The following is a 25,140-nucleotide window of genomic DNA, read 5'->3' as shown; positions in this document are numbered from 1 at the left end:
TTCTGATAATAAGCATGTGAAATAACATCCACTTTAGGTAATAAATGCAATTGTCCTACTTTCTCCTTGTGTAGCTGTTGAAGCTTCTCCTCCAGTGCTTGCACAACTTTATCCTGTTCACATAAACGGCTAAGCTTAGCCTGGGGTAGAACAGAAAATAACCACAATTAGCACTTTGTTATTTGCATCTTCAGTAACCAAAATCTGACTTGATCAAATCATTGCACAAATCTACAGAAAATGTTATTAAAATAAGAATTCTAAAATTATGTGTTCTAAAATTACGTAGGCATCAGTCTTTCATTTTCAAATTACTTAAGAAATCCTCCTAAGAAAATATAAAGTGCTATTATAACTTGAAGCAGCATGGCTCAAAACATATAATTTATGATTCTATAATTTATGATTCTATGATTCTACAGCTAAATCTTTACAACTTAATAGTAGGTATTAGATTCCATTTTAATTTACATATTGCTTAGTGTTAACAAAGGCAATTTTACACATTCACAGTCTGTCCTGTGGTTTCTCAGGTGATTGTATCAAATAGTTAAAATTTCAGCCTAAAATGCAGTATTTCCTGCAAGTTAGAAGCTTATTACAGAGACATGTCCCTCTATATCATGACAGAATTTCTGTGGGCAATCACGTGGGGTTTCCAACCCTAAAGTGAGTTTCAAACCCAAAAGCCAAGAGGAAAATTATTATCAAAAGAAAGAGACAAATACCAACATTTACAAGGAAGAAGGAATACAAATGACTTACATCAATGTCCAGCTCTTCAGTTCTATATTTGTATAGTGTACCCCTACATTCTTCTTGTGTTAACTATAAGGAAGAATAATATTGCCATAAAACAACTTAGTTGGACTGTGAAAATGAAAACTACTGTTCAGCTTAAGAGTTTTAACACAGAAATCAGCTTTTGCTTGAAAGGTAAACCTGCCACATTGAACAATACATATTTAGCTAAAATACATTAATGAGGGTAACTAAATGGAATGTCAAGCAGACTGTCAGGAGAGCTGCAGTAAATTAACAGGCTGTTTCTAATGCAAACTGCAGTTTCAAAGATGTACAACTCAATCAAACATGGATTGTGGAGGAAGATGAAATTGCCAGAGTACAGCTAAATAATGATGCATCATTGTGCCTACGTTTTGTCATATGAATTCTTAACAGAGGGGCTCATTCTAGTCTGAATTAACCATTCTAGGCCCACTAAGGTCAGGTGTTTCATGAGCAGGGTGATCTGAGGTGAAGCCAAAACCAGAGCAGAACGACCCAAGCTTACAACAGATATATAAATATTTTGTTAGAGATACATCCAATAGGCACCACCACTTTTCATATGGGTTTTTCATATGGATTTCCTACTTTTCATAGGATTTCCTCCCCTCCAACAGAGCATCACTAGAAATGCCAAAAATGGAAGCTGTTCTTTTTTGTCTTGGGCAAACTTGTCTCCTTGTGCTAGTCAGGATGCAAAGTACCTCAAACTACTTTCATACAGCTCCTCACATAAAGTTCTTAACTTTTTCAATCTGTTACTGACCAGCAGTAAGATTTTACAATATCTTACAAGAGAAAAGGCAGCTCCCCATTCTAGAATGAACTGTCACACACAGTAACTACTTAATATCCTATACAGCAAGTAAGGGCACAACACTATCAACCTTCATATTCTACTTAATTAAAAAAATTGTGTGCATAGAGTCCCAACAGAATACTTTCCTTGCATGTGTCTGTCAGAATTAGGTAATTGTGACTTAATAGCACAAGGAAGACTACTGAGACACAAGTCCATGTTAAGGGACACTTATAAATAAAAGGACTAGGGAAGGTTCATGAGACAAGCATTCCAAACATAAAATAAACCTTCAACACACTAAAGTGTTTCATTTCACGATATTATGTCCACATACCTCATGCAAATGTACCTGGTGACAATTTAGAAGCATGAATAGTGTATTAAAAACACAGAATAACTTTCTTTGAAATGGAAATGTCATGAAAATGAATGTTGGACTATGAAAAAAGCCACAGCACTTTTGCACCTCATGAATGTCACACAAATTAAGATAGCTATTTAAACTCCCACTATTGTAGAGTTGTGTTGTTTTACTGTTGATTTTATCACAATGAGAGAAAAATGAGGAATGGAAATATTTAAATAAAACTCATAAACATGGCCAAATGTCTGTAACTTACACAGGAAACCTACTTATATTTCACAACAGGAAGATTTTACAGAAGGAAGATTATCCCCTATTAGATAAATACACCTTTCCAAGTCACTGCTCAGCATTTTATGTGGCTTGGCTGGAAAAATACATTGCTTTTCCAAGCCAGTATTTTTCATACTTTTTAAAAAAAGAAAGACATTTATTTTTTTGTCATTTCAACCTCAATTACAGCCGAGCTTAAAGCAGCTTGCCAATTCAGCATCCCTACCCCCATGTACCTCTGAAAGGAATACATTTTAAGTACTCAGACAAGGAAAACAGTTTTTCAAAGAACACTATAGCTGTGCTAATTCTTCTTATTCAAATCCCATCACACTTTTCAAACTGCTGCTGACTTCTTGCTTCGGTCAGCAGCACCAGCTCCACTCAACAGGCACTGCTGCAGAGCCACCTCCTCCTAGCATTTCCACTGCACCACTTCGCCCAGGCTTAGCACAAAAACGCCCCAAATAAAATGAAAAACTTAATCCATCCCTGACAAAACAGCAGCTCTGCTTCTCAGAGCCCACCAGTAAACGTGCTGGGGCGAGAGGCGCGGGATGCTATCGCGTCCTGCTGGGGGGACGGGGGAGCTGAGGCACACAGAACACCACTACACATCTCAGGCAAGGTCAACAGCCTCATATCCCTGGAAAACAACAGCCTCATAACTCTGGAAAATGCATTAGAAGAGCTCCAGTGACCAAGTTATCAAAATGTACTTCGTGTCACGTTCCACCAACGCCTTTCTTGCCAAATCGCTCCTGCAAAGGCTCTGCCAGGGCAGGAACTCCAGAGCAAGAGTGCCATCTACTGAACCCGTGACAGGAGCTGCTGCTGGCCTCCCTTTGCCTGTTCAAACACTCCAAATCCATTCCTCTGAGCGCCAAAAACCTCCCAGTCCTGAGGGAGCAGCACCCGGAGAGCTACCAAAAAACTCGGCATTTTTCCAAGGCAAGCTGCGCACGCAGAGTTTGGCCAGATGTGTTATCTCGGGTGTGAAAAAGCAAAATGACCTTGACTGAACCTCCCTCTTAGCTTAGGAATCATCTGACATCATCTGTACAGTCCCCACCTGTCACACACCAGCACCAGATGATTCCCAGAAAGGTGAGATCCCCTGTGCTGGACACCCCGGGACACAAGTGGTTGAACTAATATTTAAGCAGTTGATATTAAAAACATTGAAGTGACAGCATTATTTCATGACTTTGTAAGCTATTTTCAGATTCCACCAACTGTTTTGATTCAATGAATATCTTGGAGGATGTTTCACACCCCAAAAGCAGGCTATGCACCTCTGCAGGATGCTGCACTTAGGAAATTAAAACAGGACAACCTAGGACATTTTGCTGTTGAGCACAAGATTAAAATCAAGACTTCCAAAAGGCTCTTTTGTTCACCTCTTGCTTTTTAAAATACTTCTTGCTATCAGGAAGCAGGGCAAATGGACATTTAGCCCCACTAAGCTGTGTTCTCCTCTAATTTTGAATTTTGTGACCTAAAACACGTCAAATACAAATTGAAAAGACACGTTTTTTAGCTTGAACAACATCACCTTGTATTTATAACACAACCTGAAACATCTCAAAATCTAACATGCATAGCAATTTAAATGTATGCAGCTCCTATACCAATAATAATAAGCCATAAGCAAAACTTTCCTATCCTTACAGGAACAAAACACTTAAGGGCTATTTTCTGTGTTTTTCATGTATTAAGAACAATTATCCACGGCAAGGGCTGGATGTTAGCTTGCTGCACTCAGATTTTCATTTTTCCTCCTTAAGGGAACTCACACATATAAGAGGAATTGAGGAAAATTTTGCTTTTTAAAGTCAGCCTGTACTGCTTTAGAGAAAAAGATTGGAGAACAAGATTAACATTCCTCATACAGTACCAGAAAGAAGCACAAGACCCCAGACCAAGGTAGAAATGGGTCAAGTCTGCCAAAATCCTTTTTTTCCTGTCTGTACATATGGAATAATTTCCACGGCCTGTACTTGTGAATTTATAGCACAGTCTGCAGAGCAGAATGATGTAAGTCAAGTGATTTAAATAACTCTGAAGACGTAACAAATCACAAGCAAAAGTGCCTTATAAATAACACATTTGAAATAGTAGAGGTTTTTGCTGTTTTACTAAAGGACCATTAATCATTACAAATAGGAAGCAAGACAAATTAAATACAAACTTTTCTTGCTTTCCTTTGCTTAACTCTAAATGAGCTCAGACTTAAAACTGAACTGAATAAACTGAAGCTGAGAAAGATCCTTTTCTTTATCCACAGGAATGGTTGCAGTCATCACAAATTATTTTAGCACCCTGACAACAAAACAAGTTTCAGTCACTTGCACAGAGGCTTCTCCCAATTATTTGCATGTCTTTAAAACTGCAGCAGGAAAGATGACTGTTAAACCAATTTATTTCATTTGAATAAGAAATTATACGTTGTTTAGACTTTAAATAAAGTTGCCAGAATTTTAAACTGGTTAGTTTTACATTACAAAAGTTTAGAAGACTATTTAGGCAGTGAAATTGTCAGTGTATTTTTAGCCTCTCAAAAGTCAGTTAATGGAACATCTCACACAGGAAACTTTTACATTACAAAAGTTTAGAAGACTATTTAGGCAGTGAAATTTTCAGTGTATTTTTAGCCTCTCCAGAAAGTCAGTTAATGGAATATATCACACAGGAAAATTTATCCGTGGAAGCAGAAGATGTTGTGACTCCAGCTAAGGCAGCTTCTGCAGAAGTCTTCAGCATGTCACAAACCCTCTGACCTGAAGAGACCACATCTCCAGTGGAACAGGTCATTCAGTCCTCAGGACCTGTTAGAGTCACTGCTTTTCTGACAAGCATGCCAAAAAAGGTGTTTATTCAGTGCCAGATGTGCCTGCAAGGTGAAGGCAGACACTGCAGCTGGCAGCAGAGCTTGGCCAGGGCAGCACTGGGGAATTTCTTGGTATCCCCAAAGGCAGGAGCAGGTTAGCCCAGGCACAGCTACACCTCAAATATGTCTATTTAATATTAGAAGCTTGGGCTAGTTTCCCCTGACATATCTAACACACCTCTGGATTTATTTGATTTCATTCATTTGTCTTACATACTCTTATCATAAAACTGACTTGCTTTAAAAAAATTCTAGCAGTCAGGCTCCTTAAAAGCATCATAACAAACCCCTTAAAATTTCATTTAGGGCTCCAAGGCACATTACTTCTCTCATTTCCCTCCAAACAGTTCCTCCAGGTTCCAAATTAAAGCTCCTGTTTTGCATGTAGGAGCACAACTTGGATGGTCATGAAATCAGTCACTCACATCCCAACTTCCTCTGGAAAGCTGAGATTTTTTTTGGCAGCGTTTCTGGATTGGAAGCAAACTTACAATGTGGAGCTGACTTTAAAAAAAATGAAGTATTGGATTGAGCTGCAGCATTTTTTAGAAACATGGCAGTAATAAACATCTGTTTTACATGGCAGAACATCTCCTCTTCTTCAAACTGTGCAACCTTTATACATAATTTTGGCTCACAAGGGCAAAAATGGAAATGCAAGGGAACTGGCCAGATATTCCCTTGTGAGAACAACACCTTCACTGTAGCTGAGGGAAGAAACTTCTCAAACACCCCCTGACATGACAGGGGCTGCTCAGTTCAGCCCCAGCACCCGTGAGAGACCCAGGGAGAGGGATTGGCCATGCTCATAAGTTAGTGCAGGTCTCAACTCCCAGACAATATTTCCATTCACATTTCTGATTCTTCTTCCATCTCACCATTGCCAACCAGCACCAGATACTCTGTAAGAGTGCACAGTAAAGTCTGCTGTGACTTTATGAACAGACACTGCCTTTTGGATTTACAGGCCCCAGATCAAAGTAATTTTGATCCTTTCTTTCTTCAGTGGCTAAAGGCTCGGTAGGTGCAAACAAAAACTTGTAAATCCACTTCCTAGAATGAAACAAAATTGCCAGAAATGACCAGGTAAACACCGCTCACATGCTTTTGTAGTGGTCAAAAGAAAGAAGCACCTTTGAACACTAATTGCAGAGAATCATGCTAAGACAAATGTTGGAAGCTCACTGGAAGTTTCATGAGTTTTACTGGACACCTGCATAAAGCACCAGCTAATTAAATAGTCTAGACAGAGAGAAGTTATTCCAAAGTGTACACTGAATAGTAAACAACAAAAAGGCAGCGGAAGCCATGCCAACGATACTGCAGCGCTTCGGGAAGCATGGATGACTTGTGGGTTTCCAAAGCAAAGGAGAGAAACACCGATGTCATGAATAAATCTGAGGGACAACCAAAACTGTCACTAAGGAAAACTCTGGCAGATGATAAAGCAATTTCATTCACTCTCCAAGACCTTACTTGATGGTACAGTTGCGGTCTTAGCGCCGAGTTCTCAATCATAGTGTGAACCATGGTGATTAAAGGTTCATTCTCTTTCATCTATTTCAAATCAGGAGGAGCATACAGCAAACATCAGTTTACAGCATGGCTAGATTTGAAAGACGACACTGTAAAATATAGCCTCTACTTTAATTCTTTCTAATAATGCAGTAGATCACATTTTAACCCATGCTTTTTTATATATTCCATCATTCAGTAATACCAACATCTGAAAAGTTTAATAATATCAAACAAATATATCAAAAGTAACATAAATGCTCAACACCAATGTAATATTTGTTCACCAACACTCTCCCTTTTTAAAAATAAAAAAGCTTAAAATAAGTTTGGCTTTGCGTGGTATTGAAATGAAAAGGATTATTGGATTTTGCAGCAGGAACACTCAAACCTTTATCAGAAAACCTTTCATATTATAGATTTAATAACTCAGTGTACATTAAAAAGATATAAGCATTCCCAGCCTGTGAATAGACTTATGTCCATGTATCACAAAATGCACTGATTTATATCCCTTGGAGCTTTGAATCACTGCCTGTTGCATTTATCCACCCCCATACACAGGAGTGAAACTATTCTGGAACTGGCCAGACATTTTCTATAATGATTAGTATTTATTGCTATGCATGCAAATGTCAAAATCAGGTATTTTATTACACACTGCACACATTTAGGGTTTCAGAGAAGTGTGCAACACAGAAAAAAAAAAGGGATTTTGGTCTTAAAAAGGAGACTTTCCTAACAATAAGGGAAAAATTATGAAAACAGGTGGTTTCCTTCTCCAAAAGAGAAGGAAAACATTTGTGCATTTGATGCACAAGTCTCCTATTTTTGTGGGAAGCTTTAGGACCTGTTGGAAGCTTTAGCAATACCTGCTTCAGGTATGGTTACACAAAGTGTGTGAAGAACATTTATGATTTTTCACTTTGTATTTATATGCACTCCCCATGAATTTGCATAGCAAGGTTTTCTTTCATAGATGGAAATGCAACAGAATGAGTTTTTGACACCATCTAGTATTTCTTGCCCAAAATTATTTAGGAAAAATCTAACTTTTACATTTGGAGGAGTATTTTTTTCATCTTATGGTAAACAATTTTTTCTTGCTGTAGACAGAGGACCTTTTTGTTGTTGTTGTTGTTCTTTTTTATCCATTGCAAAGTCTGACCAGCTGGTAAGTTATTCAGCCAATAAAAGGTACCTTAAGAAGCTTTTCATGCTCTGTTTGTTCAAACAGGCAAAAACCCCTAAACAAGCAGCCCCCAGCATTTACTCCATCATCTCCAGTTTTCTGTAAACAGAAAACCAGAACTGACACAAGAAGTTTTTCTCCTTCTACATTAAAATTTTGTCCAGAGAGTGGGTGCATTCCAGAGAGTGGTGATACTAAGAGAGATCTCAATAAGGAGAAAAACATTAAGACCCAAAGCCAAGCAATCAAACTACAGCCAACTGATAAATTAATAAAAAAAGTATTTCTGTGAGGCTCAAATATCTTATTAGGAACATACATGTTTGTATGCATTTTTTTAAGATCAGGATTTCAATCACTTTTTTGGGTTTTTAAGACAAAGGGAAGTTTTACTATCAAATTCAGAAGTGTACTAAAAGACTGGTGTGCTGGAATTCTTGAACAAAAAGGTTCAAGTGGGACTTTCTGCCATGGCTATTTGTAAAAGAGAAAAAAAGCATGTCTAGCTTTTATTTGGGGGAAAAAACCTCAACCTTATGTTATGTTTTGGTTACTCTTTTTGCAATTACTGAGTACAAATAAAATAAGGAGACAGCTGGCTTGCACTTAGTAGCACACAAGAAGTGATTCTTAAAAATCTGATCAGGCTGAAGACTGAGATCCTATTGAACTCAATGTTCCATGGTGGCAAACAAATCATCCTTGCCTAGGGCTGCTAGCTATGCCCAGAACTCCTAAAATTCCTAAAATGCACCTGAATCTCTCTCCCAACTCTGCAAACCTTGAGCCAGCAGAGTGGTTTAAAAAGAAAAGGGTTCTGGACAACCATTTTTTGGCTCTAAGACATGGAAGAAATCATATTGCTGGGTATCTGTGTGCCAAGTCTTTTCAGGCTTTTTTTGCCCCCTCTCTCTCTCTGAACTCCAACAACAACAACAAAAATTCTGAAAGCATAATACAAAACCATCAGAAAGTGTAAGGTGAGAATTTCTGAGCATGGCAGTACAAAAACAATGCATGATTTCCAAAAGGTGATTGAATATTCTTGATTCTTGACAAGAAAACCACCTAATCAGCAGCCAGCTTACTGCAGCAGAATGGAAGTTACCTTCCCTACACATGAATTTTAGTCTGCCTGAAAAGTCACCTGTGCAGCCTTGTAACAAATTTACTATTTATTGTTGTGTACAGTACTGAGCTCTTGGTGACCAAGAAGGTGAGATTTGACATTATTTACAGAGAAGGTGAGTTTTGACACTATTTGCAGAGATTAAACACAAGTGGAAATACCTAATTTAAGTACCCAAGACATTTAAAATCTAGAGAGGGTAAGAGATTATGCACGCTGGTTACAGATGCTGGTAACAAGGAGGAAAGGCCTCAATTACACTGAAAGACATTTTGATTCTTTGATGCTTTTAACATAAAGGGAAATTGATATTTGGCAAAGTATTGAAAAGCTGTAAATGTGATACCACCCCTAGAAGCAGTGGTACTCAAAGCAGAAAGACTTTCAGGGGGATTTATTTCCTACAGGTAAATGACATTATTATAAAACAAGAGAAATGAGTATTCCAGCCTGCTCTTCCATGATTTTGTGATTAAGGTAACCTATTTTGGACTTGATTTCTAAGCTGTAGTGATTCCTTGCCTCTCTGGTATGGCACAACTATAAGACTTATACACTTTCCTAAATTAATGCTTACCACATCACATTTCTAAATTTTATCTGGTGCAAGTGAAAGGAAAATAATTTTTACTATTTTGCATCTTGTACATAGACAATTCCCCCCATTTAATCCTGCCCATCATACTCACAAGTTTGGCTACCCAAGCAATAACAACAATTTTACACTTCACATCAACACTTATCCTTTCTTGACAATGAATTACACTGTTGAAGACAGAATCACTCCCTTATTCTAAAACATTATAGACTGGAAATATTTGAGTTGGATGAAATATTTTGGTCTAATTTAGCAAGCAGTGTGTCCCTACTGTTTTGGACCTGCTGCAGCCCCTTAAATAAAACAAGACAGAGATGTTTGGAAATGCATTGCCATCAAACTGAATTGGTCACAATTCCCACCCTGTTTTCAAGAGGCAATAGGAAAATGAAGTCAACCAAGCCCATGTGAGAGTGTGTATTGTGTGTCTCTGTGCAGTAGGGGAACATATCAAATATAAAAGTTTTTAACAGTTGGTTTTAAGTGTCAGGCTCACAGGTTTCAATATAACACAGATTCCTACAAAAAAGTGATTTTTATCTTTTTAACCAGTGGTCATCCAGTTGCTTGTTTTAGTTCTAAGCACTTACGACTTATGTCTTTTATAACTGCTAGCAAAAGAAAAAAAAAACCTACTTCAAAACTTGTCAAACACAACTGGTGTAGAATCCCATTTGGTCATGCAACAAGGCCAGAAAGAGAGGTATTGCAATTCTTCACTTGGCAGTCAATTAAGTTAGTGAAATATGTACCCTAGTGAAGAACTGAACCCTCACTCATTAAGATACCAGAAACTGGAAAGAATTAAGATCTTATTTTTATATAAACCCTTCAGAATGAACTGAGAAAAATGAGAAAAGTAGACATGTTATGATTTGTTTAAAATATTTCTTCATGTTTGACCGCCTCCTCATTTAATGTTCTGTAGAAACATCTAACTCTTTTTAATTTGAAAAACCTAAATTCTTAGAAGTACTCATTTTTTATACATTGCATGTGTGTCATATGAGCTTGGAAACATATTAGGACTGGTTAAAGAAGGTAAAATGCTACAGTTAGTGTTATTATGAAAAGGAAATTAGGAACGTAATTTAGAATAGAAAAATGAATTGGTGATTGGCTACTGTTTTCTGACAGATTTTAAATTGAGGGATTCTTTTTCCCCGTAAGAGCTCAAATTTGTGATCAATTGAGATATTCTATGCTGTGGGCATCATCCAACTTCACAAAAAGCAGTGAAAATCCTTCTCCCCAAATATTTCCAGCTTTGACAGGAGCAGGCAAAAAGCATTAAGAAATACAAACGCACAAGAAAATTGCAAATCCCACCTGGTGATCCAAATATATGGCATTCCTTTGAAGGTGATGTGAAAGAATCTCATTCTAGTAGGCAGCAGTCAGAGGGGAAAAGGAAAGGGACAGAAGGTGCAGAATGCATGAAAAGAGCTTGAAAGGATGTAAACTAGACAGTGATAGACAATTCTGTTTTATGGAGAAATGCAATGCTGTTTTTAGTGAACTGTTAACAAGTTTTGAGCCCAAAAGAAATGATGGAAGTTTGCTATGAATCAGACCATGAACCACTACATTTCATACTGGTTTACACATAAAACACAGTAAGCTTATGTCAATGTCCACTACACAGGCAACTATGAACCCTTTGATAAATCCATGTTTTAAACACATCCTGCTTTTGTGGACATATCACAAATAAGATGGAATCTGATTGGAGGCTGTAAAAACAGCAGATTAATCTCAATCAATCGCGACTAATTTTGTTCGTAATACAAAATAATAGATTAAAACAGTTTCATTTTAAACCTGAATGTCCTGGGGTGACTTTATTAGCTCACAACTCCAGAACTTTAAAACATTCCCAGGTAATTCTGACTTGGCTTATTTCAAAAAACGAAAACCTCAAAGGGTTGATAGCAGCGCACCGCGCACACAAAGGATTAACGTCACTCCGTTCTACTGGCACGGGAGCCAGGGAATTTTGCACAAAGCAAACCTGGGTTAATGAGTGACTGTGGGTTAGTGAGGATGGAGCAGGACACACATTGCTGGATGGCTGACCTTTGGGCTGCTGGCCTCAAGCTTTAGCTGCATGAGCTGTGCTAGTGTGTGCTCCCGGATACTACTCAGCTCCGCCTGCTGCCGTCTCAGCTTTATGAGCAGCAGAGTCAGCTCCTCCGGCTGAAGGAGTGCAGTGTGAGAAGCCAAAGAGCAGAGAAAAGGTTAATTGGCACCCCAAACAACACCTCAGTAAAATAAGGCACGCCTCATAAAAGGTTTGGTTCTAAAAAGTAAAGTAAGGTGCATCTCCCGAGTGCCGTGCAGAAACTCTGGCAGTGACACAACACGAGAGAAAACATTTCCCCCAGTTAAACACTTCCAAATATAAAATGAAGGGTCAGCCTTCGACTGCTCAAACCAGCAAATGCCATAAAAGCCAAACATTCTGTATTGAGGACAAAAACAATTGAGGATTTTGCAGGGCAAAGTCTGTGCAGTCCTCAAATTTTCCTGACACGCATATAAAACTGGTGATATTGACCTGAGTCAGGGGGAGACAATTCCAGCCCTTAGGATGTTGTTACCTGTATGTGGGCAGCCATTTGAGCTTAGTGAAAGAACCAAAACATGCCCTCAAGAAAATGTAGATTTTAAAATAATTCTTCAGATAATTATTTAAAATAACTTTTCAAATGTACGTGTCAAAACTGAGAGGAAAAAATGATGACAATCCTATGTTTACTGAACTACCTCAGAAATAACCACCTTTCACAAAATAGATCATGACAAAAATAATTTTCCATCCCACCTTCCACAGGTCTGAGGCCTCCAGTTATTTTACTGCTTTACTTTTATGACTAAGCTGTACAATGCAGCCTTAAGAAAGGATGAAGAATAGCATTTAGGACTTATTATAGATTATATGTATTATGGAAATAAAGTCCAACTCCAATGGGTATTTGTCAGGTAATTCCACACTGATCAGCTTAGGTCAGTTTGGGAAACTCTACCTGAACCATTTCTATTAGCAATACTTCAAATAAAACAAACCACTGAACACCACACGCATTTTTGCTACATTCCTCTTTGCTTCTGTTTCTTACACTTCTCCAGAAGTCAGCCTTACAAGAGGTTAAATATTCATCCAACACTTGGATTTTCTCACAAGCCCTGTGAGTTAAACAAAGCCCAAACACAAAAAGCTCCTAAACCCCTGCTTGCCCTCTCCCACAGCCCCAGAACTTCCCCAAAGGAAAGAAGTAAAGAGCTCCAAGAGCCCCACATTAAAAATGCTGAAAGTGAGTACCAGTTTCTCAGAATAAAGAGGAAAAATCCCTGAGAAGCAGCATGGCACCAGCACTTCTGTGAGTTCAGCCCACAAGAGGGAGCAAGGGATTTCCACATAGCTTCAGCTGGCAAAACCATTTGCTTTTGAGGGAAAACCAACACCAAACCCAAATTGTCTAATGGCAGTTTTCCTTCTTACAGCTCTCCTTCAATACCTGGATTTAAAATACTGAATTCCAGAGAGCAAGAATCTAGACTGCTATACAAGGCATTTTGGAATTTTCTCCAAAAACAGGCAACAGTGCTTTCAGTCTGGAAAGCAGCATCCACTCAAAGCTCAGGAAGTCTCATTTTTAGGAATGTGAGGACAAAAAGTAGCATCTTCAAGCAAAAGGAGCAATGATCCACTTTTTGAAGATCAAAACTCCTTTTGGTGCATTCTGAAAAAGCCCAATTTTAGTGCATTAGGAATAACTTATTTCATGGCACTCCAACCCAAACTTTTTTCCACAGAGGTTCCTTAGAACCCAACTTCTACTCCTCTCTAGACTTTCATAAAGTTGCTGCAGGTGCTGTGCATTGGATGCAGGTCTTGGGACTCTTGCAACACCAGCTTTTCTCAGCGTTTCCTACAGGTTTCCTCCTCTGGCCCTGCACTGTTCTGCTGTGGATTTCTGGTCGGATTCCTGGACCTGCTTGTCCCTCTGGAGATCAGCCCAGCAGAGCTGAGGGGACCATGAAACCCAAGAAATGTCTGGAAGGCTGCAGCTGCCAAAGACCAACCCCAAAAGTCACTGAAGGTGCCAGAAATCTGTGCTGGGAAGTGCAGGAAACAGGGCTTGAGGCTGCCCACAGCAAGATCCAAAAACAAAATTTAAAAAAAAATCTGTTTTTTTGAGAGAAAACAAAAGAGATGACAAAAAAAGGAGACAAAAACTGGTAAAGAAGTGGCATAAATTTAGGGCAATTTTTTGGCTGAGAGTCGTGTTTCAATTAGGAAAGTGGAGAGTATTCACCAACATCACTTTGATGAAACATCTTCAATGAGAACTTCATCTCTACTACAGCACAGTGTCAGAAAGGACATCCTTTTATAAAACACTCTTTTACATTTCCAAAAAAGCCAAACTTGACTTCCAGGATTTTCTAAATAATTAATTGAGAAATAAGTGTTCTGTGCTGTAGCTACCCTCTCCCAGGAATTTCAGCAATGTATCAACACTGATTAAAAAATAATAAATCTGTATTTCCCAAAGAAAACCTTGACTCAGCAGCTACAGATATTCTTAGAATTCTGTGGAATCACAGAGTACTTCTTCCCCTGATAATTTAAATAAAGGTTACATTTAAAGCAAGTTTTAACTAGAATAAAATTTCTATGTTGCCTCTTCATACTTAAATGATTAGTCTTAAAAAACCCCTGATGTACCAAATAAAAATCCAACTCACTGTTTTGCCTTGGAGGCTCTGAGGAGTAACAGGCTGTAAACTCAGCCCTGCTGGCATCGACCTTCTGTCAGGCACAAAGACATGCTGCACAAAAAAAAAAAAAAAAAATAGCACAGTGTGATCCACAGTTATTTCTAAAAGACATGCTGCACACACAAAAAAAAAAAAAATAGCACAATGTGATCCACAGTCATTTCTGAAGACTCAAAAACTTTAAATGCTAACACAAAAAGTCAAGCCAGCTTCCCCCTCATGAAAATTTGCTATGATTTGTGCCAGTCATGCTCCCCCTGATCTACTACTTAGGTTACTCAAGTAGTCTGTCTCTAAATTCTAGAAATACCCCAAATTTCATATTTCATGTAATTAACAGTTCTCCTTCAGTGCTGACCAAAAGCAAGGTCTACCCACAAATCACATTTATTTCTGATAATACACCAAGAGACTGCCACTACAGCTCTATTTCCAAAACACAAACAATATAACCAGTAATATTCCCCAAAGTGGATGCTTATCACTTAAATGTACATTTTTATCACATAAATGCATGTTAAATAAATGTAGACATTTATTGTGGTTTTTGTAGTTTTTAAATGTAGCTAAGCCCATTGAAAAATATTAAATATTCACAAATATTAAATGTTTTGAAGCAATTCTAAAGGAAGCCTGGAAACAACAGACAGTTTTAGCACAAAAAGGACCACAGCCATGGCAAGATACCTTAGAAAAGTACATCTACAATGATTTGTGAGAAAAAAAACATTGAGGACTTATTTCCTTTACCAGTGTTTCAAATGGAACCCATATCACACAGTTCATTTAAGGACAGCTGAACAACAGCAATTTGGGGAGGTAGTCTTTTTCTGTCTTGCTGGATTCTCAAAATATTAGGGGCAGATTGCTAGATAAAGTAAATTCTGTGGGTGTAGTGCAGCATTCTTGGGGCTGTGGATGTCATTTCTATTTCAAGAATAATAGGGAAGGTCTTGGAATCATAAGGAAAGACACAACACAGGACAGAAAACCAGCTGATGTGAAAAGAAATAAGAAATAAAATTTTCAAGCTGCAGGGTGATTACTTTAGAGCAGGCAATGCCATTTAAACATATACAAGCAGTCAATTCAAAACCACGTGCTGTAAAAAATAGAAAGTTTTGGCATCTGCTCACGATGTTCTCACTCCTGAATTCTCAAACCATGCCTTCACTGACTTTCTCTAACTCAAACAGTCACACACAAGGGGATTTGTGCAAATGGGCATGTGGATGTGAATGCAGTTCTTTTACGTTTTCCAGGTGCTCCAATAGACCCTTGCCTCATCCTTTGAGGTAAATCACTGTCATAGATGGGTTTCAGGAGGATTTTGAGAACCTAAAAATAAAAAGCCAACCATTGGAAGCCACTGAAAAACCCAAGATCTCTATGTAGATGGGGTTTAGATGTTAAATTTACCCTACTGATTTCAAATCAGTCTTCTAATTACCCACCTCTTAAAGGCAGCAGTGTTTTTAAAGTTAATGGCAAAAGCTGGTTGTGTAACTAATTAAATACAAACCAAACAGCATGAAAAACTCAAGGCAAACAGAAGGTTTGTATCAAAGATACTCAATATTAAATGAAATACTAGCATTAACTGTTCAACAAGGAACAAAAAAAAAAATCAGGAAGCAAAACGTAGGTGACAGGACAAGCAATACAAACTGCAGCACTGACCCAGTGATATTTCTCAGATATTGAGAAGCATTGATTACTAAATTTCCAGAGCAGTTGAGACATAAAGGATGCCAAAGCAAAATTACTCCTTTGGTGAAAGGGATCTAAAAACTTTAAAATCCAACACCTGATAATCACCTCTAAGTTGTTTAAATTGCTTTAAGTTGTAGCTATAGATTTTTCTTTCTCTCTGTATTAAAAAAAAAGACATCCAAGGATAAAGCTTTTAGAAAAATGCTCAGGAGCATTTTACATCCAACGGAAGGAGTAATTTTTATTTTAATTATTTCCAATCTATTAAAACCCATGGTAACACAAGCATGCTGGATGCAGCACAGTGGCACATATGGCACCCAAGTTCACAATTCTTCATGCCTCCCTCTCAGTGGTCAAGCACGAAGGCTGGGTGCATTTAGACTGATCTTCAGTGATCCCCCTAAGAGCTCAAAGGCATAAAAAGGAACAATACACTTGATTTGCTGCTGGAGCCCAAGGCTGCCAAACTTGTTGCTGAAAAGAAACCTGGGATTTTGAGTCCTCTTGGTGCTAGAAAGGAGTTAGAGTTCTGTACATGCATGAGATATTCTGAATAATTTGCCGATCGACTCCTTATTTTTTTTAGAGGAAACATCATATTAACAGTAATATCAGGACATGTTTTCATCTTCTAGTGTTTTAAAAAAAAACACCTTTTTTACTACCTTCAGATTTTTCAGCGCTTTTTAAAACCAAACCTTTCTCCACGAAAACAGTGATGTAACAAGATCCGTTATAGTAAAATATACTCCAGCACAACGTGTTTTCCAGTGATCAGATACATTTCATTGAAGAGCCCTGCAGATGAGAGTTTTAACTACTAAATGAAGATTTTTTTACCTTTGTGTGATGTGTCCTGTGCCTGCGGTCGATGGTTACATCTCCCCTCTGCACGGGCGACGACACCTCCGAGCGGTACGTCCGCTGCGGGGAGTACCCCTGGAAAGCCGCGATGGAGCCGTGCGAGGGGGACGTGGGAATGGAGTGCATGGTCTGGTCGGAGATGTTGATCATGGTTTTTGGGCTGCTCAGGGTGCTGTGCCTGCCGAGAGTGGTCTGCTTGTTGTAGAACTGGCGCTGCTGCCACTCGTAGAGCTGCCACATGGTATCGTCGCGCATGGAGCGCCGCTTGTCCTCGGCGCTCGCGGCTCCCACGGCTCTGTCGTAGGGAGCCACGCTGCAGAGGCTCTCTGGACGTGTCTTGCTGTTCCTTGGCAGTGTCCTGTACCCCTCTGGGTAGCGGGGCAGCACCTGAGCTCGATGGCTTGGCATGTTCCTCGGCAGCGTCTGGTAGGAGATGATGCTGGAACACAAGTTTTCTTCTATGAGCATTAATGTTACGGCAATAGGAAGGTGTTTGCTGGGTGTTGGGTTTATCCAGCTCTCACCCTTTATAATACTTTGAATGCTATTTAAAAAGCACTCAAGAAAATCAAGGCAACAGTTCAAGAATCAATGATTCCGACTGAATGCATTGTAGCAGCCAAAAGTGGATGCTTTCTCTCTGATTAGCTCTTGCTGATATAATCCATATTTCACCTTTTTACCAGTTTCCCAATCTAGTACCCTACTGGACTGGCAAATGTGATTTCAAGTTTTGATCAAATCTTGGAACTTGTCTATATGCTGGATAGGTGAAAGTTTTTAAACCTTTAAAGTTCTACACTGTTTCCATATGCTTTCTATACTTTCATTTTAAATGTTCACTTTTTCAAAAGTGAAAAACAGTCCTGTTGTTTCCCTACGAAAAACTTGAGCAATTACTATAGACATAAAAAAACCCCCAGCAGCATACAAAAACCCTTTTAACAGCAGTCCATGGGAAAACTGCAGTAATTGTCTGAAGAAATTATAGTTTGCAATTGTCGAGGACAAGCCATTCCGTATCAGCCATTCAAGTGAAACAACCAGCAATACATGCCTTTTTTGGATAATAATATTTTATTGCTTTTCAACTCAGATATGAATTCAAAGGCTTATTTCCTTAATTTTTTCCCCATTAAAAATCTGGAGTTCTACAGTCATTTAGCAACTTTCAGCATTAGCTGAAATAAAAATTTTCTATACTAAGGATTGATGAATGCCTAAGTATGACAAAGCACTTCTTGTTAATTTATTTCAGAGGACAAAATCTAGGTCATAAACATTGATTTATTCCTCCCTTATCTAAAATGCAAATGAGCACCTCTTAAAGCCTTTTGCTACAGAGCATGCATATGATTGATGCTTGCTTATAGACAACAAAACCAGCCTCAAATTGGACCTGATTTAGCCATGAGAGGGCAGCAGCTTCCAGCTACACCCCACACTAATCCAAACTAAAATCCCTGCACCATGAAGCACCAGAACCTGGAGATGGTTTTGAATTACTTCAGTACCACAAAAAAAAAAATTAAAGAAATTATGTAGATCAAATGGCAAGATAAACTAGCATTATGCATGTGAGATTCTTATGGAACAACTATCAGGGAAATTGATGATGGTAAAACCCACTTTTCTGAAAATAGTTAAGCTGAGTATTTACGATCACCTGCAACATTTTGAAGATGAAAACTGCTATAAGGAGCTTTATGCACAAAATCTACTACAGTTTCTGAAGCTTTTCAAGAATTACTGAAGAATTATCCCCACTTTGTATTGGACAACTTCCCATTCTTGCAAAAAATTACAAAAAGGGAAAAGGAATTCTAAGTCCTAGTCTTCTGTTGCCAAATCTGCTTAAATACCTCCAAATTTCTTTAGTAATATGCCATTAATGATAAGGCTTTTGTTCATCTCCATATTTAAAACCAACCAAACAAGATAATTTTGACCTCCATTTCCAACTTTCAGAATAGAATTGTAGCTATATCCCATAACAGCTACAGTACGGCCTGACATTTTCATGAATACATTTAGTAGCAAGACACAACTCACTCACTGAAGTTCCTCACACATTTTATTAATTAAATGGGCAGTGTAATCCTGTTGGCACCTTTAAATATCCTGAACTTGCAAAAAATCTGCCTGAAGTTCTTACTGTGCAAAGACATCAATTTAAAATCTGCATGCAATTACTTGTATTCTGGAACATCTAGAAAGATAACATAATCCATCTTCAATTGGCAAACCATGAAAACTGTAAAAAGCTCAACCACCTCAATATTAAGCCATGTTTTACGTAAGTCAATAAAATCAGAACAGATTCACCAATGTCCTGTTGATACTTGCAAAAATGTCATTCCAGTCAAACCCAAAACCCAACTCCAGACAGAACTGCAGCTTCCAGCTGCCCTGCACACAAGGGGAGGCTGCTGCAGTTGGGCCTGAGGTTGCAAAGTATTTCTGCAGCTGCCATCATAAATAGCTCCTTATAATTGCCCCCATATGAGAAGGAGTCTTCCACATGTGTTTACAGACACCTTGAGAGGTTGTCTCTTGGGAGCAATAGTGGTTCTGGTGTCTGAGTTGGACTGTTTGGGTGTCTTAGGACCCACAGGGCTCAGCTCCTAAACTGACTCTGGCAGTGGTTTGTTTTTTGTTTGTTTGTACTACTTAATTTGTAATTTAATTTTCCTAATAAAGAACTGTTACCCCTATTCTCACATCTTTGCCTGAGAGCCCCTTAATTTCACAATTATAATAATTCAGAGGGAGGGGGTTTGCATTTTCCATTTCAAGGGAGGCTCCTGCCTTCCTTAGCAGACACCTGCCTTTCAAACCAACACATTTGGAAAGGAACTTTGCTGCTAGGCCTTCAGGGGCTCAGTGCTGCAGTGTTGTGAATATCCTCAGATTGAACCCTCTTAACAGCCCTTCATCCTAATGAACACAAATACCAGCTGGCCCCAAATACAGAACTTCCATGTAGGAATCAAGAAAGGGTGGCAGAGTGAAGATGGAAACCTGCAGGCATTAATTATTTTGGACTAATCTTATATAGGCAAGGCAGAGAGACAGGCTCACATCCTGGGTTAGCAGCAATGAAAAACATCCCTTAGTACCAAACAACCCCTCTGTACTTTGTCACATTTGAGAAAGACCACTCAAGTGACCTACTTTTGTGAAAAGCATTTTTTTTTTCCCATAACTGACTTGTGCAAAATTCAATAAAAGGATACTGAAGTGGAATGTGTGTATTTATTATTTAAACCACATTTATTTTTGGTTTTTAAAAAGTTTGCTTTCCTTAAGGCAACAGTTTATTCATGTGGCTTTTGCCAAACTCGATGTCTAAGATCCATGGAAACAACAGATAATACCTTCAAGAATTAAAATCTACATTGCTGTCATTCTCATTACTTTTTTGGGCAATCAAACTACTGAGGAGTCAACCTGTTCCTCTAAAAAAATTAGCAGTTGTATAGTGAACCTTTTTCATTCTATACTGAGGGCAGCTAAGAGATCCTTTTTTCTTATACATAGTCATTTAATTGAAAATCTTTGTTAACATTTTAGCATTAGTCCCAATTTTTTGTGCAGTCTGACACACCAGAGATACTCAGTTGGGTCCTCCATGATTTCTCTAATGCAGACACAATAATACAGATGCACTGGAAAGCAGCTTGGTGGAGAGTCAGCAACCTTACCCCATTAAGTAAAGACTACTTTTTTCAAAAATTCAAGTTATGAGTTTTACAGGTCTTAAACAGCCTTAGGATCCTCTCACTCCAACCTTAAGCTTTAGCAAAAACCAGAGCTTTTTTTCTACTCTCATTCACCAACTTTGATTCTACTTAAATTTCTGTCTCCAGCCAGAAACTGGCACCCTGAACAAAAATAAAATTTTAAATTTAAATGAAGCCCCATTTAAAAGACATCACTATACACATTAGAAATTTGGATCATCATTCAAGGCTGTTTCCATGCATAGCAAAAAAGATAGCTCAAGGCAAATTCTCCTTCAGTTTGCTGCTTTTATGTAGAACTGCATTTGAAAGCATTTATATTATCAGTGTCACCCTTATGTAGGTAAACAAGTGTTCCCTCTACTCAGGAATAAAATATTGTCAATTAGTAACATATTGTTAATAGCACTTCCCTCTATTTGATTCCCACTATGAAATCAGTTTTAGGGTTTTTATACTTGTTCACAACTGAAAAATTGCACATCTATTCTACTTTCTTCTGTTTGGTTGCAAGTTTTAAAGTCCAATTAAAAAAATTAACTTCATCAAAGAGCCTTCTGAGTTCTCATTATGCAAGTCTGAATAATAAGATTAATGTCACGGCGTGCAAGTTCCTGTCTGTATTGCAAGTTTGAACTTGATCAAACTACTTATGATGAGCATTTCATGAAACACCACATTAACAATTCCTAATTATATGTAATGAAAGGCTAAAAGCAGTGAGGAAGTGTTCAACCTTGGCAAGTGGAAGCCAAGTTCATGGAAATGCTTCAAGATTTTGCAAAAACTGAGAAGCTCCCAGGTACATATCTCGAAACTGGTGGGGGAAACACATTTTCTCAACTTGGTTTCTCTTAAGCTCTGCTCTGCCATCCATCTATTCACAAAATCCCTAATTTCCAGCCCTTCAAAGTTATCTCCTGTGATAGCATCTCCATACTTCCTATCAAATGTAATATTAAAAACCATTTGCGTTTTCCTGCTAGAGCTGCTAGTCTGCAAGGCAGCCTGGAAGCAACATCCCTACACTCCTGTCAGAGAAATTGCTATTGGCATGACATTCAATATTGCCAATCATTCACACATCATTTTAAAGCTTCATGAATAAGCACTAGAGCTCAATATTAGAACTGCCTGATAGCTAATTTCATGAGAAGAGAAGCTTTAAGCATCAAGTTAGATTCTGTGTCTTATTTTTAGATAAATCTTGTCTCTCTCTCTCTCTCTTCATTTAAAGCTGGTTTAAAGCTTAAAAGCTCCCAGGAATATTCTTTAAAAAAGAATTTCAAATAAAATATTATTATAAGAATTTGTGAGCAAAAAATGCAGAAGAGAGGGCAATTTCAAGAACAGATTTTTATGACTGATGACCTATTTTCCCTGCTAGGACAGGGAAATTTCTAACACCCAAAAAGTGTTTGTGGCCATTTTTATGTGAGCTATTACTATACTTTATTATTATTAATAATAATAATTTAAATGCTAATAAAATAAACTTTCACACATCTGTTCTGAGAAGTCCTCATTTTTATGTGAGCTATTACTATACTTTTAATTTATTATTATTAATAATAATAATAATTTAATTGCTAATAAAATAAACTTTCATACATCTGTTCTGAAAAGTCCTCAAATGCAGAAGTGAGGGCAATTTCAAGAAGAGATTTTAAGTGGAAAAAGAATTTTTGTGAGTGATGACACCTTCGCCCTGCTAGGACAGGGAAATGCCCAACACCCAAAAAGGGTTAATGGCCATTTTTATTTATTGAGTTATTAATATACTTTAATTTATCAATCACCATTCAAATGCTTATAAAAGAACATCTGTTCTGAGAAATCCTCAAATGCAGAAGTGAGGGCAATTTCAAGAACAGATTTTAAGCGGAAAAAGAATTTTTGTGAGTGATGACACCTTCTCCCTGCTAGGACAGGGAAATGCCTAACACCCAAAAAGGATTTATGGCCATTGTTATTTATAATTAATATACTTTAGTTTATTAATAACCACTCAAATTCTAATAAAAGAAACTTCTGTTTCTTTTACATCTGTTCTGAAAAGTCCTCAAATGCAGAAGTGAGGGCAATTTCAAGAACAGATTTTAAGCAGAAAAAGAATTTTTGTGAGTGATGACACCTTCTCCCTGCTAGGACAGGGAAATGCCCAACACCCAAAAAAGGGTTTATGGCCTTTTAAATTTATTATTAATACACTTTAGTTTATTAATAACTATTCAAATTCTAATAAAATTAGACTTCTCTCTGTTCTGAGAAGTCACCCAGGCGTTTCCTACAGAGAATGAAGACTGCGATTATATAACACAGATCTAGAACTAAAGAAACTAACCGGGGTACAAATGTATTATTTATTAGACAGTCTAAAAATAAAATTACCCAGTACTCACCCTCTTGTTTCCTCCTCCTGTCCCTTCCCCCTCTGGATTTTGATCCACTGCTCCAGCTGCAGCATGGAGTTGGTTCTCTGCATGACCCGCTCGGACTCCGTATTGTGATGGGCTCCATCCCCGGCATCCGCCAGCACCACTCCCACGGATTTGCTCTCAGATCCATTCAAATGCACAGGCCTGAAGTGCCCACCTGGAATTGTGCTTATGGGCAAAGTCCTGTACTCGGATCCCAAAGGGTTCAGCTTCACGCTGTTAATTTTTGTTAATGGTTTGTCCTGCCCGACTTTCTGGAATCCGTATTTTTCAGCTTCCAAAGCTTTCTTTTCCTCGTTTTTGTTCACTTCTTTGTTTCTCTGGTTGTTTTGTGCCTCTGGCTTAATTAGCACCCGATGGTTTGAAATGTTATTTGCTTCTCGAGGTGATGTATTTTCAACAGTGAACTTCTCTATTCTGGAAGGGAACATATGACAAGTTATAATACCAAAAAAACATTCCTTACAAATAGTAATAAAAACCTGGAAGCTCTTTCAGCAAACCCCTGACTGTATTTTACAACAATATCTTGACTTTTACAGAAAAAAATCAGGATTTTTTTCACAATAATCAAGGACAGGCTGGAGGGTTTTGTTGCTGTTGTTTTGGTTTTCTTTTTCTTTTGTTTTTAATTTTGTTTGGGGATTGCTGGTAGTGCTTGATGGGTTTGGTTTTTGGCTGGTTGATTTGGGGTTTTTTTGCTTGGCAAGTGTGATTATTGTTTCCTTTTACAGTTTTCTCTCTATGTGCTGTTTTAAAAACAATTAAAACATGAGGGTATTTTTTTTTTTTAGTTCAACAGTCCATTAACCCCCTAGAAAACATGTGCACAACAGGAAATAAAGCCAGAGCCTGAAAAAAGTGGATGTTCAGCTCCTGGAGGGCTGAAAATTCAAAGGGTGAAAATATTCAATGGCTCTCCAAGAGCTACAGTTTCCAAATGTCAACAGCCTGAAATTCAGATGGTTTTCAAAGTCAGCTTGTGATTCACAATCCTGCTGCATTTAGCATATAATGAGCTCCTTTCAAGAAAGCAAATGACTTTTCATGGTCATTGGTACCAATTAGGTTTCTCTGGTATGTTATCACTTTGGCTGGCATACATTTTGCAGAAAATGACTGTGGCTTTTTCTAATTTTAAAGGGGGAAAGAGCTGCTGACTTAAGGAACTGTACCACAAGAAATAATGGTATTTTTGGAATTGCTACTGCTTTACAGTATTTACCCAAGTACTCAATGTGTGCAGTTCTATTAGTGATCTTCTTTTTAAAATTTCAAAATGTCAAGAGGCTCTATCTTTTGCCATTGTGGGAGGACCTGAATTTCAATTCCAGCTCAAAAAGTGACTTTTGGGTTTAGTCCACCAGAAAAATAACCCCACCACTTTAAAATGTTTTGCTCTACATTTTTTTGGTATGGGAGGAAAGAAGAGGAAGAGATACAATTTCTTAAGATTACATCCCTGTATAAAACCAAACTAAGAACAACACTTTATTTTAAGAGGATGTTGAATTAACTTTTCGTTTTGTTTTGCATCTTTTTTTAAAAAAATGCATTATTCATCTTTATAACTGTGTCCAGTTCGAGTGTCTGTAAGGAGTCCATCACACACACAATTTACCAGGAGCACAAGAAGCCACAGCTCCAAGCATTATTGCTTACCCCATCGTGTAAAAAAGCCATTTATTTTTCTCCCACAAGATCTTAAATCACTCCCAAGACCAAATATTTGTGCCTAAGTTCCTTCTCAAGGTTATGGAAAAGAAAAGGATCACCCCTCCTCACTCCCACCTCAAAACTGCACTACCCAGTGTTCCACCAGAAACCAAAGGATTTTCCCAACAGGAATGTGAATGAAAAGCTCCATTTCCCACAATTACCAAGTAAAAAAAGGGTGTTAAGATTTCAGTTTTCAGCACTCTGGAGTTTACAAATGAATATAAACACTGCCTCACAAATAATCCTGAATGTGGGCTTTAATATTTGCAGCATGTCTCAACAGCACCACCTACCCCATTATATAATATTAAACTTATTATAAA

The 25,140-nt window shown here is 38.0% G+C and overlaps 1 protein-coding gene across 1 annotated transcript in view; it reads right to left on the bottom strand.

Moving 5' to 3' along the window:
• The window catches only part of PLEKHA5 (pleckstrin homology domain containing A5), a 164,749-nt gene that overhangs the window by 25,093 nt on the left and 114,516 nt on the right, over window positions 1–25,140 (bottom strand). The window contains exons 9-16 of the mRNA XM_041398703.1: window positions 23,063–23,515; window positions 16,894–17,356; window positions 14,305–14,388; window positions 11,629–11,748; window positions 10,882–10,935; window positions 6,595–6,675; window positions 766–828; window positions 60–140 (exon numbers count right to left, since the gene is read on the bottom strand). Coding sequence (XP_041254637.1) covers window positions 60–140; window positions 766–828; window positions 6,595–6,675; window positions 10,882–10,935; window positions 11,629–11,748; window positions 14,305–14,388; window positions 16,894–17,356; window positions 23,063–23,515 — 1,399 coding nt within the window. The remainder of the gene's footprint in view (window positions 1–59; window positions 141–765; window positions 829–6,594; window positions 6,676–10,881; window positions 10,936–11,628; window positions 11,749–14,304; window positions 14,389–16,893; window positions 17,357–23,062; window positions 23,516–25,140) is intronic.

This window comes from Onychostruthus taczanowskii, unplaced genomic scaffold, assembly GCF_017590055.1.
Source record: "Onychostruthus taczanowskii isolate IOZ18803 unplaced genomic scaffold, ASM1759005v1 scaffold15, whole genome shotgun sequence".
Taxonomy (NCBI): Eukaryota; Metazoa; Chordata; class Aves; order Passeriformes; family Passeridae; genus Onychostruthus; species Onychostruthus taczanowskii.
The sequence above is the reverse complement of the archived record's forward strand: the minus strand, read 5'-3'. Positions and strand labels throughout refer to the sequence as shown.